Genomic DNA, 14185 nt, shown 5'->3' with positions numbered 1-14185 from the left:
CATGAAGGGGGGATCAGCACACATAGCTCCCGCTGTTTACCACGTTATGGACATTTTACAGATTTATTTGACATTTTACAGATTTATTTGACATTTTACAGATTTAATTGACATTTTACAGATTTATTTGACATTTTATGATAGACTTACTTGAGTGCTCGGCGTTGCCCAGACTATTCATATTTAAAGTTACTCCCACGCTGTTTACCCTTGATTGGTATCAAATCATGATAATCATTGGAATTTGAAAAATTTTAAACTTTTTAAGCTTTTCAATCAAAATATTTTGCCGCAAAGCGCATTTTTAAATGCTTCGATCCGACATTTCATAATTAAAAGATTTCAAAAACAGAATTTTATTCAATAAAAATATCTGCAAACTTAAGTTTTCTTTACTTTTTAGAAAATTATTATATCTCCAGATACTAATTTTTAGACTTTTAAGATGTATAGTGGAGTAGGACTCCAAGATCAGTCTGGGGGACTCCCAGACTCAGATATCCTACTCCCTGGTAGACTCGGAGAAGTAGAACTATCTGGAGTCCTAAACCTGCTGGAGAAGGATCAAGAATTGCAAGATCTACTTTGTGATGTTCAGGTTTACAAATATACAATTTATATCCAGCTTCAAACAGATTCGTAACAGTGAAGCGGCGTGAAAAAAAATGGTTTAAATTTTTTTCATAAAAAATTCATATTATTTATTTGTTTTAAATGGTAATTATCTTCCAAAAGCGCTAAATTGTTTACGTTTTAGTCGTAAAATACAAGCAAGCATTGTCGATTTAAAATATTAAATAAAGGCAGCAAGCAAACAGATTTTTACTACAAAATTTTGTTTAACCAATTGTTTTTATTCACGTATTAAATTATTCAAAAAAAATTAAAGGATTTATTTTAGGAAAGAGCCGAGAACCATAGAGAGAACTATTCAAAACTTAAACTGGAACACAGCAAGCTTATACACCAGGTTGGAACACAGTAGGTTTTAATCCAGGTTGGAACAAATTAGGTTTAAACACCAGGTTGGAGCACAGTAGGTTTATACACCAGGTTGAAACACAGTAGGTTTTTACACCAGGTTGGAACACAGTAGGTTTATACTCCAGGTTGGAACACAGTAGGTTTATACTCCAGGTTGGAACACAGTAGGTTTATACACCAGGTTGGAACACAGTAGGTTTATACACCAGGTTGAAACACAGTAGGTTTTTACACTAGGTTGGAACACAGTAGGTTTATACTCCAGGTTGGAACACAGTAGGTTTATACTCCAGGTTGGAGCACAATAGGTTTATACACCAGGTTGGAACACAGTAGGTTTTTACACCAGGTTGGAACACAGTAGGTTTAACATCAGGTTGGAACACAGTAGGTTTATACACCAGGTTGGAACACAGCAAGCTTATACACCAGATTGGAACACAGTAGGTTTAAACACCAGGTTGGAACACAGTAGACTTATACACCAGATTGGAACACAGTAGGTTTATATAACAGGTTGGAGCACAGTAGATTTATACACCAGGTTGGAACACAGTAGACTTATACAACAGGTTGAAACACAAAAGGTTTAGAGAACTTAACAACGACAGAACTAGAGAATGAGACCAAGTTGGAACACATTGTATACACCAAGTTGGAACACATGGTAGGGTTATACACCAGGTTGGAACACAGTAGGTTTAAACACCAGGTTGAAATATAGTAGGTTTATATAGTATTCCACTAGAGAACTAGAAAAGTAGAGAACTAGAGAACTAGAGAACTAGAAAACTAGAGAATTAGAGAACTAGAAAACTAAAGAGCTAGAGAACTAGAGAACTAGAAAACTAGAGAACTAGAGAACTAGAGAACTAGAGAATTAGAGAACTAGAGAACTAGAAAACTAGAGAGTTAGAGAACTAGAGAACTAAATAACTAGAGATCAAAATAACTAGAGAACTTAACAACATCAGAACTAGAGAATGAGAGAACTAGAGAACTAGAGAACTAGAGAACTCAAGAACTGAAGAACTAGAGAACTAGAGAACTAGAGAACTAGAGAACTAGAGAACTAGAAAACTAGAGAATTAGAGAACTAGAAAACTTAAGGACTAGAGAACTAGAGAACTAAAGAGCTAGAGAACTAGAGAACTAAATAACTAGAGAACAAAATAACTAGAGAACTTAACAACGACATAACTAGAGAATGAGACAACTAGAGAACTAGAGAACTAGAGAACTAGAGAACTAGAGAACTAGAGAACTAGAGAACTAGAGAACTAGAGATTGAGAACTAGAGATTGAGAACTAGAAAACTAGAGAACTAGAGAATGAGAGAACTAGACAACTAGAGAACTAGAGAACTGGAAAACTGGAGAACTTGAGAACTCGAGAACTAGAGAACTAGAGAACTAGAGAACTAGAGAACTAGAGAACTAGAGAACTAGAGAACTAGAGAACTAGAGAACTAGAGAACTAAAGAACTAGAGAACTAAAGAACTAGAGAACTAGAGAACTAGAGACTAGAGAACTAAAGAACTAGAGAACTAGAGAACTAGAGAACTAGAGAACTAGAGAACTAGAGAACTAGAGAACTAAAGAACTAGAGAACTAGAGAACTAGAGAACTAGAGAACTAAAGAGCTAAAGAATTATAATTACCCATAATTACATTTTTTACTTCAATCTAAAATCTAGGTTAAAGTTTTGGAATCAGAGTTAGGATCAGTTCAGGAGGAGAATATAGAACTCAGAGATCAGATCAGGTATAAGGGGGGGGGGGAGCTTATTGCTCAGGGGGTATAAAGGTTAGTGGAGAGGTTCAGGATATTGATCATTGGATACTAAGACCTTGTTTGGTAGATAAAAACAGATGATTTTCCCGCCCATTTTTTGGCGGGGAATTTCAAAACTCTAACCCTCACAGGGGGCGTCGTAGCGTAAGAGGGGGGGCGGGGAGTGGGGAGGCGGAAGCGGGGAGGGGAGGATGTGGGGACAGGTGCTGCATATTGTTTTGAATTTTTGATCTTTTATGTATAGAGCATGAGCGCCAATTATTTGGACACACATCTTATACATCTCTAGACCCAATTAAAATGAAAATATAATGTAATTAATTTGATTTCCACATTATTAATCTACTGTATAAAAACTAGGATTAACGGAAAGATGATGTGTAAAATTATAGCGCGCCTGGACAAATTCAAGTTCACTTTACGGACTTATCAAATGCTCTTAAAAAAAAAAAAAAACTATGTTAGTCTTTTAGGGAATCATATGTTTTTTTTGGTATTGGTTTTTAATGATAAAGTTTTTGTTTTACTTATAAGAGGTTCTATAATCCATATTTATAAGATTTTAGCACAAAAGGACAAGAAAAAAACATATTGTTTAAATCGTTTTAATAAACTGTTTTGTCCAATAAAATTTTCAAAAATTCAAACAGGCAATAGAGAACACATATCTTAGATTCTTATAGGTCAACAAACCTGTCCAATTTTAAAACAAAGCAGGATTTAAATATAATATTCTTAATTTAGATACCTATTTGTTTATCAGGGTGGTATCGGAGAAAGCAGCTCAAGAAACTACGGAACTCAGAACTCAAATCATTCTTTTCAAAGAGCAGGTTCGTTTTTTCTTCTTCAGGGGTAGTTTCTAGGGTCAGTAGACTTATACACCAGATTGGAACACAGTAGGTNAAATCATTCTTTTCAAAGAGCAGGTTCGTTTTTTCTTCTTCAGGGGTCGGTTCAAGGGTTTGTTTCTAGGGTTCGTTTCTAGGGTTCGTTTCTAGGGTTTCTTTCTAGGGTTCGTTTCTAGGGTTCGTTTCTAGGGTTTGTTTCTAGGGTTCGTTTCTAGGGTTCGTTTCTAGGGGTTGTTTCTAGGGTTTGTGTTCATGGTTTGTTTTCATTGTTTGTGTTCATAATTTGTGTTCATGGTTTGTGTTCATAGTTTGTGTTCATGGTTTGTTTTCAGGGCTTGTGTTCATGGTTTGTTTTCAGGGTTTGTGTTCATGGTTTGTTTTCAGGGCTTGTGTTCATGGTTTGTTTTCATGGTTTGTTTTCATGGTTTGTGTTGATGGTTTGTGTTGATGGTTTGTTTTCATGGTTTGTTTTCATGGTTTGTGTTCATGGTTTGTGTTCATGGTTTATGTTCATGGTTTGTTTTCAGGGTTCGTTTTCATGGTTTGTGTTCATGGTTTGTTTTCAGGGCTTGTTTTCATGGTTTGTTTTCATGGTTTGTGTTTATGGTTTGTTTTCATGGTTTGTTCTCAGGGTTTGTGTTCATGGTTTGTTTTTCATGGTTTGTTTTCATGGTTTGTGTTCAGGGTTTGTTTTCATGGTTTGTGTTCATGGTTTGTTGTCAGGGTTTGTTTTCCCGACTTATTTCCATGAAATTTTGAATATCAATACAGCAGCACTGCTGGCATGAAACGTCATTGTTTAATTTTACGTGAAGTTTACATGGATTTAATTCTAGATAATTTAAACTTTATGGTTTTACTTTAGGGTCCTTCTGGTGTAGGGATAAAGACAGCATGGACGGAGCGAATTAAAGAAGAAGTGGAAACATCCTGGAGGGAGAGATGGAAATCAGTTACAGGTTAATCTTCTTCTTCTTCTTCTTCTTCTCCTTCTTTTCCTTCTTTTTTTTCTTCTTCTTCTTCTTCTTCTTCTTCTTCTTCTTCTTCTTTTTCTTCTTCTTCTTCTTCTTCTTCTTCTTCTTCTTCTTCTTCTTCTTCTTCTTCTTCTTTTACTGATCGAAATGACTATTATTATTATTACGCACATGTAGAGAATATATATCCATTTTCAAAATAACAATTTTCTGTTCCAGAGCACGCCCTTACGGCGACAATACAACAAAATAGCGTTTTTAGACTTTTTGTAGTAAATAGCAATCATATCTCCTCTACTCAGCAGGTTTACAACTTATATGAATGCAAATATATCGTTATACTAAGAGTTAAACATAAAAATGATCACAGTTGATAAATTTTGATCAAAAATAAATTATATATTTTGATGTTCAGAAGATCTGGAGAACCAAGAATCTAGAATAAATGAACTAATTCAAGAAAACTCTCATCTGAAGCATTCATATCAGGTTAAACTAATACTTTTGATAATATATGTCTGATGTATATTTAAAATGGCGGATGCAGGATTAATCACTAAGGATGAGACTAATGACGATGAACATGGACGAAACTAGTTTTTTTAAATCTTGGTTCTAAACAGACTTAAACTTGCCTCATTCTTTTTATATTTTGAAGATCAATCAAAGTCCAAGGGTACTTTCAAGAAATTATACCACATTCTTTAAATTGTTCAGAGATAAAAAGATTTTAAGATCGTCAAAGTAAGTTTCATCCTTGGTTGAGAACCTTATATCTAAATTTGGCTTGTCTTTCTGTTTGTATCCAATAAACGGCTAAACCAACACGGCCAACATTTTTTGTGGCAACTCACAAACCCGTTTGAAGGTTTATGGCTGGTGGGGATTTAAAAAAATGTTGACTGAAAAAAATATCTTTTTTAAATTCTATAAATTTAATCTTTATAGATATTTTGTCTGTTCTTGATTCATTAAATAAAGTTTGAAAAATTGAACACCCTGTAGATTCTTTAGTCAAATGTTTTTTTTACACTACACCCTGTATTTTAGGTTGGTTTAGCAGAAGTTGACAGTTCTATGAAAGAACTTGTATTTTCTTTAGAAACCAAACTAGCATCACTAGAGAAAGAGAAAAAACAATTAAGTAAGTATTAGTATACAATACTCTCCACTAAATACCATTATTTATTCGATCAGTTAAATGCAAATCAGGGGACAGAAAGCTTAGTTTAGGGTGGCACGTAGCGGCGAAACTATAGGGATTGTCTTGTATATTGTCTTCATAATTCACGACCACAGTTCTCTGGGTTAAACTCTATCACACAGGGTGTCCCATAAAAAGGGGAATTGAAAGACGACTTGAATATCGTCTTTGATTTCTGAAAATTGATAATTGACATAAAGTGCATCAAAAAAGGATTGAACGTCTAATGTGTTCTACTTTCTTTGTACAATTGGGAACTCTATAACTTTCTCGCCTTAAAACCGAGTATTAGGGAGTAATTCTCGGTTTCTATAAGGCAGAAACCCAGCATTAGAGGTATTGGTCGGTTATTACGACCATTTCGATGAAGAGTCTCAATATTTTATTGGAGACCCCCAGATTATCATTGGAGACCCAAATAAATTCATTGGAGACCACAGATTTTCTTGGAGACCGACATATTTTCTTTGGAGGTCTCCAATGAAAGTCTTGGGGATCTCCAATGAAAATCTGGGGGTCTCCATCGAAAATCTGGGGTCTCCAATTATAATTTTGGAGTCTCCAACGAACATCAGGGGTTTCCAACGAACAGAAAGGGTTTCCAACGAACATATGGGGCCCAGCAAAATCAGGGGGTCTCTAACGAAAATTTAGTGGTCTCCAAAGAAAATCTGTGGGTCTCAAAGAAAGTCTGGGGTCTCCAATGAGTTTATTTGAGTCTCCTTTGAAAATCTAGGGGTCGGCACGAAAATCTGGGGTTTCAANGGGTCTCCAATGATGATCTGGAGGTCTCCAATGAAAAGTTGGGGCTCTCCTACGAAATGGTCATAATGGCCGACCTTTACCCATAATGCTCGGTTTCTATAAGGCATAAAACGAGCATTAGGCCTAATGCTCGGTTACTAAAGCCGAGCATCACCCCCTAATGCTCTGTTTCTATAAGGCAGAAACCGAGCATTACCCCTAATGCTCTATAAGGCAGAAACTGAGCATTACTCCCTAATTCTCTGTTTCTATAAGGCAGAAACCGAGCATTACCCCTAATGCTCTGTTTCTATAAGGCAGACACCGAGCATTACCATGCATTACTATTCTTACATTTCTTTCTTGGTCACATTTACAATTGTTTCTCTCTTCCTTTCTTTCACGGAATGTGTAGCTTAAATTTTTGCAGCAATGTCGTCTTTTATTTGTCGTCTTTTTTCCCCTAGTTTTCTTATATATAATAATGTCGTCTTTCAAGTTCCCATTCTTTTAACCGTTTGCTTTGTGTAAAGGATTCAAGTCTTTGACACAAACTTTGACTTTCTAATCATTACATCTGATGCAACCAAATATCATATGACCTTAGATATTTCAAACTATAAATTCTGATTGATCAAATAATCTAAGTTTGAAATAGGGAATAGAAAATTCGAGTTTGTGGCAAATACCCAATTTCTTCATCTCTTGAATAATTAGATTTTAAGGCGACTTTATTGCTTAGGCTAGTACGAAAAAAAACACCACTTTTTAACATTTTATCAGACATAATTCATATTTTGCAATCGCATTTCTAATATTTATAATCAATACCAAATAGATTATCAAGTACAATAGGTGGCAACGGAGAAATGGACCAATTATACACGACGTCACAAATGTAAAATTTTACGTTGCCATCTATTGAACTAGAATCTATTTGATCAATACTTGTAGTCCGAGTGCCACTAAAACTGGAGGAAGAGAAAGAGGAACTTGAGAAACGTATTCATGATTTAAACAAACAAAACAGGTGCAAGAAATAATACTTGATAATTTTATGTAGTTTCGTTTATATCAATACAATGAGGACGACTTTTCCATTCAAGTTTTGATTCCTATCAAGCTTTTTTCGAATAAGAAATTTCCAAGTAAACAAAAAAAACTGTTAATTGACAGCTTATTTTTTTCCATGTTAATGTGGAGGCAAGTGCTCTTTTAAAGATTGGTGTAATTCAAATATTAAATTCGAAAGTCGTCTTCATTGTATTGATATATATATATATATGACGACGACTGTATATAATTCAATCTTTTGCATGCGACAAAATAATATTACAAAAAATACAAATCATGAAGCTTATAATTAAAAAATTCGTTTCTAAATGTTGAACCAAGAAAGTGTGAGAATTAAAGACGACTGTACGTAATTTTTTTTTTTTCTTTAATTTCTCGAACACTTTTTCTATCTTTGCCAGATCCCTTAATACAACTTAAAAACTAAATCAAGCAGAAAAGTCCAAACACAACCTTTGGATTCAGGTCATTACTTATCATTAGATGATATAATAATATTCATATTTAGAACTATGCTTGGAAGTATTGAGCACCTTGAGTCAGAATTACAAAAATCGATCAGCCAACTCAGGTATTTGCGCAGTGTAGACCCATATAACTTATAAGGTTTACTTTCAAGCTAATAGTAAAAAGTACATTGTTTAAAACAACATCAAATAAAGAATTTATTTAATGTAGTTTTCTTATTCCCAACTGTTTTAAAGATAAAAACGGACAAAAATATGAATTATTGATTAACTTTAAATTAAAGAAATTGAGAATATAACAGTAATACTAGAAGAAATAATTGAAAATTAACGAAAATGATTGAAACTTAAGGAAATAATTGAAAAATAGATAAATGATTGCAACTAAAGAAAATAATTGAAAATGGTGAATATAACAAAAAACTTGAAGAAAAGATTAGAAACTAGAGGAGAGGACTGAAAACTTAGCAGAAATTTCAAATAATGCTGCAGTAGATGAAAACGACTTTCTTTTTTAATTTCTATACAGGGACACCCAAAAAGGATGAGATTGTAAAGACGACTTGAAACTCTTAAAATATGATATTTCCAAGGTTAATTTATGTCTTCTGTCTGGACTATTGTCCTTAAATGGCTTAATTAACGATTTTGCAAAGAAGAAAAACAGACTGTTTAGATTCCGCACAGTCGTCTCTGAAGTCTCATCCTTTGTGGGTACTGTGTAACCCTATATCTCCCAATCTTTCAATTACAGCAGATACACCGAAACATGTAAAGAAAGAGAATAAGTCGATTAACAGTTTCTGTTTGTTTACTTGTAAACTTTTAATTTGAAAAATGCTTGTTAGGGAACAAAGTATTATCAATAAAAATCGACTTCATTGTATTAATATAATCGCCAACCCGTCAAGAAATTTCCGAGAAATGTCAAAAAAGTTTTAAAAGGACATTAAGTGTCACATTCTATTGTATCTTCAATGTGTTCTTTTAACTTACTAATCCTATTAACAGTTCCATAAACAAATCACAACAGTTCTCTATGAACTTGTGACCAAAAGTCCAAATATAACTTTAGAATTTAAAAACTCTGTATCTAGTTTGAATGAGTCCGCAGCCCTCAAATCTGAAGGAGTCCTGAAATCTAAGCTGGTCAAACTGCAATCAGAAAAGGACAGCTTAGAGGGTCAACTTAGGTAGAAAAAATAGATTTTGTTTAATTTTGTATTTTTAAACAGGGGTATCCAAAAAAGAATAAGACGACTCTACGGAATTGATTTAATCTTTTTCTTGCATAAATGATTCCATGCTTCTGTTAACTAATTTATTTTTTGGGGGTCAAATCATTTAGTTTTCCCGTAAGAAAAAAATATTCAAGGACCATGGACCTAATTCGATCTTCAGATAATCATGTTATAATCAGCTGATTTGAAAAGACGATATCTAAATTCCGATTTTCAAAAATTAGGAATGAAATGAAAAATATATTTGAATTTTATATGTTTGTATAATTTCCATATAATTCCAAAATGCATTGAATTAAAACCCCAGGAGCAAGTGAAAACTGAAAAAAACCCAAGTGTATTTTGATAAAAAATCAACTTTTTATCATGCTTAACAATAAATAGGAGCAGCACAGATGAAGTAGAGAGGAAGGAGCGTCGAATAGAGCAACTCGAACAGCTGTCTGCTGATCTACGCAGCAAAATGGAAGCTGCTCATCGTGCTGCTGACCAGATAAAGCAGTCATCACATCTTCAGCTGTCAGAAATGGAGATGGAGACAGCTAAACAGTTGGCATCTGTCAGGAGAGAGAAGGAAAATGCTAACAAAGTAAGATGTTCAAAAATGATGAAAGTCTGTCCATTAATACTGTGAAGTTTAAAGGGACTGTACAGTGACCCTCCATGTAAAGATGGCAATACCAGATACACAACGTTTACCTTTAGCCCTTTATCTGAACATTAATGTGGAAGATATTGTCGTTTTTTTAAGGTTAAAATTGTTTAAATTCTGATCAATCCTTAACATTTTCTGCAGAAGAAATGCGGAAGCCACTTTAAAATGATAAACATTGAAATCTATAAATTCCTACTTGAACCGACAAACTTTTTTAGGGTACCGTTGTGAATCGGGCATTGCCATCCTTACATGGAGGGTCCCTTAAACTGATGCATACAAAGCCTTTAAAGAATAATATTAATGTTTAGGAAAAAGTTGAATTGGAGTTTAAATACACTGAGTTGAAATCCCGGTACGATGATATCCACAGAGAGCACAAGGTTGAGTTGACCGGGTTGGAGCAGGGATACATTAGCTCCAGGAGGGAGATGGGACACACAGAACAAGAGTATCAAGTCAGGCTTGGAGAACTTACTGCTAAGCTTCAATCATTAGGTAACATAACATTGTGTTTGATTGATTCAACTACAGGGTTTCCCAATAAACATGGGAATTAAGAGACGACTTGAATATATTCTTTGATTTCCGATAATTGATAAATTTGCATCAAAAAAAGATTGAACATCTAATGATCTTTCCAAAATGTGGTCTACCTTCTTTGTTTCTTTAAAACTGACTGAGATATTAAACATTTGAACATTTTCAATTAATTTTGAATCTCGGCAAATTTCAAATATATATATAAATATATATTATATATATGCATCTAATATCTTCCTTTTCTTAATATTTAACCTAGAATTTACCATGAAGCAGCTGGAAAATGAAAATACACACTTGAAACGAGAAAAAGAAGACTTTCTACTAAACATAGAAGACGACATGCAAAGACTATCACGAGAAAACGCGGCACTGCGCAAGGGAAATCTCCATTTTAAAATGGACGTGGAAAACATATTAAAAGACAGAGAAGAAATAATAGAAACAGCGGAGAAAAGAGAAAATGAACTCAATACTGTGATAAAGGTTTGAAATTACAAATCATATTCATTGCCCATCTATCTATCTATCTATCTATCTATCTATCTATCTATCTATCTATCTATCAATCTATCTATCTATCTATCTATCTATTTATCTATCTATCTATCTATCTATCTATCTATCTATCTATCTATCTATCTATCTATCTATCTATCTATCTATCTATTTATCTATCTATCTATCTATCTATCTGTCTATCTATTTATCTATCTATCTATCTATCTTTCTATCTAACTATCTATCTATCTACCTACCTCCTATCATAATATTATCCATATATTTAATATTTTAATAGAAATTTGAAAAGCAGAACAGAGAAATTTTGAATCAAATTGAGGGGAAAGAAAAAAATCTCTCTGAAAAGGTAAAAAAAAAAAAAAATAAAAAAAAAACCTAGTTAATATTTCAATCCTCCTTTTTATAGATAGCTAAATACAAGAAGCTGATCCATAAGCTGAGGAATAAATTAAAACTTGCGACCGCAGAGAAGGAGGAGTCAACATTAAGAAAGGTAAAAATCAATAAATTTTTGCATTTTATGTATTTTTATGTTATTGAATGTGTTTGAAAATCTACAGGGTGAGAAAAAAAACACGGCCAATATGCGTTGTTTTACAAAGCACTAAAAAAATGTTTGAAGGGGAAATGTTTTTAAAGGAAAAATATGTTTTTGGTGTAAAAGTACAAAATTCCAATTACGCATATTTCAATTGATTTCTGAAGAAACAATAAATTGTAACAAAAAATTAGTTTCCTGGATATTTTTGCCTTTGCTTGGATTCATTAAACGACAATAAGGTTAAAACGATAGGGTCCAATTTTTTTGTGGAACCTCACATGATCCAGAGGAGGGGAGGAAGGCCAACCACATCAATCTCTAGTCCGAACCACATTCTCATCATTTTCTCGTCCGAACCACATCGAAATCCTCGTCCTTTCAATATTATCAATACTAGAGATTGATGTGGTTGGCCTTCCTCCCCTCTCCAGAGGGATGGGTGTGGTCAGAATTTAAAGATATCATTCAAGAAAACCTTTTTTTTCTCCTGCTAACCTGCTAAATTTTTGTGTTCTACGGTTTGATAACGATAAAAAGAATCTTATACTGAGTAGAAGGTAAAGCAACCGTAACAAGACGATGGGCACGAAGCGCCCTGAGAGCTAAGAATTGTATAACTAAGCCTATTGTTGCATGATATAGGAGTGTATGAGAGGATATGTCAGTCCGGAGAAATATCATCAGGTTAAATCTGAACTAAAGGAGATTAAACAGAAACAGAAACAGTTTAGTAATCTTATTCAGAACCTTCAGGTAAGCTATCAATATTAAAGGGACTGTAGGCATATTTCTAAGTAACCTTCGATTCACAACGATACCTTTTAAACCTTTGTCTGATCAAGGATGACGGAGTGTTGACGTATTTTATCCGCACTTGCTAATTTGTGAAAATGACATGTCATTTTTTTATAATGGAAACTAACTTAGAATTACGTACGTTTACAGTCGATACTTTTAGAAATATAGCGAAGGAAGCATTTGCGATAAAAAAAGTGTTGATGACAGGATCGAAATATTTTAATAACATTTTAAAAAAATGGTTTTTTAGTTTTATATTGATCAGATGTTTCTGTACAGAGAATTCAAGATTTACTTTGATTTTCAAGACGTAATATTTCTTTCTGTTTGAACAGAGGGATTTAAAAAAACATAAAGGCAACAATTTTACAGATCACATTTTTTTAATTTCGACTGCAGCCGGAAATCTTCCAGCTGAGTTTCCCCGAAAATCGTCTTTTTTGACGTTTATTGAATACAAAGAAATAAACTAACGAACCAACAAACAAGCAAAATTGTCAACCATTAACTACAAGACCCCCCCCCCTATGTCGTCTTTAACTTAAAATCCCCTCTCGGAGACACCAAACCAAATAATTTTTAGCCCCATTTTCTTTGTTCTCCGGTAACGGAGTCTAAACACTTTTATTATTGTGAACAGAATATTTTCATATAAAGAATTAGTGACTTTCGTTAACAATTAATTGTCATTCTTTTCAGAAGTTTTAATATATAAAAACGTCTTAGGACTCCGCGACAGTTTAACCTTCTTATCAATTATTAGATCGTAAGAATCTTTTCATTATAAAATTATAAAACTTTGTAATAATTTATATGTTATTATCCATTTCATTTTTTAGGAAATAAAGAGTTTCTCTGCATTATCGATTTCGATTTGTGGGTTATCCTGTTGTATTACTGTTCATTATTGAGAATCTTGCTGCTATCCGACAACAAAAATATAAATATAGATTAAACTCTATATTTTCCTTGTTCAGGATGTAGAAACACAGAAGAGAGAAGGAGAAATGGAAATAGAAAATTTAAACGCTTCCTTGGACAGTTTAGATCAGCTGAGAATACAATCTTTACAGGTTACACACTTTTTATATCATCAAACCTACAGTACGGTCTAAAAACTGGGAAAAAGGAAGACGATATTTAAGTAATGTCATTTTTATTTGATTTTTTTATAAATCAGTTTAACCAGTATATTGAGTTTCAACTGATTAAGTGAACTGGGCCTGTTTAACCTGCACAATAATTGTTTATTGAACTATCTAAATTCATAACTTGAATATACAGTACTAGTAGTAATCTTCATATTCTATAGTTTTGTGGGTCTTACTGTATTATATTCATAGTATATTCACCAAACCTTAAATATATGATATTCACCAAACCTTAAATATATGATATTCACCAAACCTTGATTATATTATTTTCACCAAAGCTTAAATATATGATATTCACCAAAGCTTAAATATATGATATTCACCAAACCTTAAATATATGATATTCACCAAACCTTGAATATATGATATTCACCAAACCTTGAATATATGATATTCACCAAACCTTAAATATATGATATTCACCAAACCTTAAATATATGATATTAACCAAACCTTGAATATATTATATCCACCAAACCTTGAATATATGATATTCACCAACCTTGAATATATCATATTCACCAAACCTTAAATATATGATATTCACCAAACCTTGAATATATTATATTCACCAAACCTCGATTATATTATATTCACCAAACCTTAAATATATGATATTCACCAAACCTTGAATATAT

At 33.2% G+C, this 14185-nt stretch overlaps 1 protein-coding gene across 1 annotated transcript; it reads left to right on the top strand.

Annotated features, from left to right (window-relative positions):
* Nucleotides 1-440: 440 nt before the first annotated feature.
* LOC111705784 (centrosomal protein of 83 kDa) lies at nt 441-13609 on the top strand. Its single transcript, XM_023478450.1, has 18 exons — nt 441-598; nt 902-970; nt 2682-2749; nt 3543-3612; nt 4496-4589; nt 5020-5093; nt 5655-5748; nt 7507-7582; nt 8135-8197; nt 9191-9286; nt 9719-9923; nt 10301-10487; nt 10792-11018; nt 11332-11400; nt 11461-11547; nt 12238-12348; nt 13371-13466; nt 13574-13609. The coding sequence occupies exons 1-18, from the start codon at nt 446-448 to the stop codon at nt 13607-13609; spliced, it is 1875 nt and encodes a 624-aa protein (XP_023334218.1). The 5' UTR covers nt 441-445.
* The last annotated feature ends 576 nt before the right edge of the window (nt 13610-14185 follow it).

This window comes from Eurytemora carolleeae, unplaced genomic scaffold (assembly GCF_000591075.1).
Source record: "Eurytemora carolleeae unplaced genomic scaffold, Eaff_2.0 scaffold616, whole genome shotgun sequence".
Lineage (NCBI taxonomy): Eukaryota > Metazoa > Arthropoda > Copepoda > Calanoida > Temoridae > Eurytemora > Eurytemora carolleeae.
This window is presented reverse-complemented; position numbering and strand designations above follow the sequence as displayed.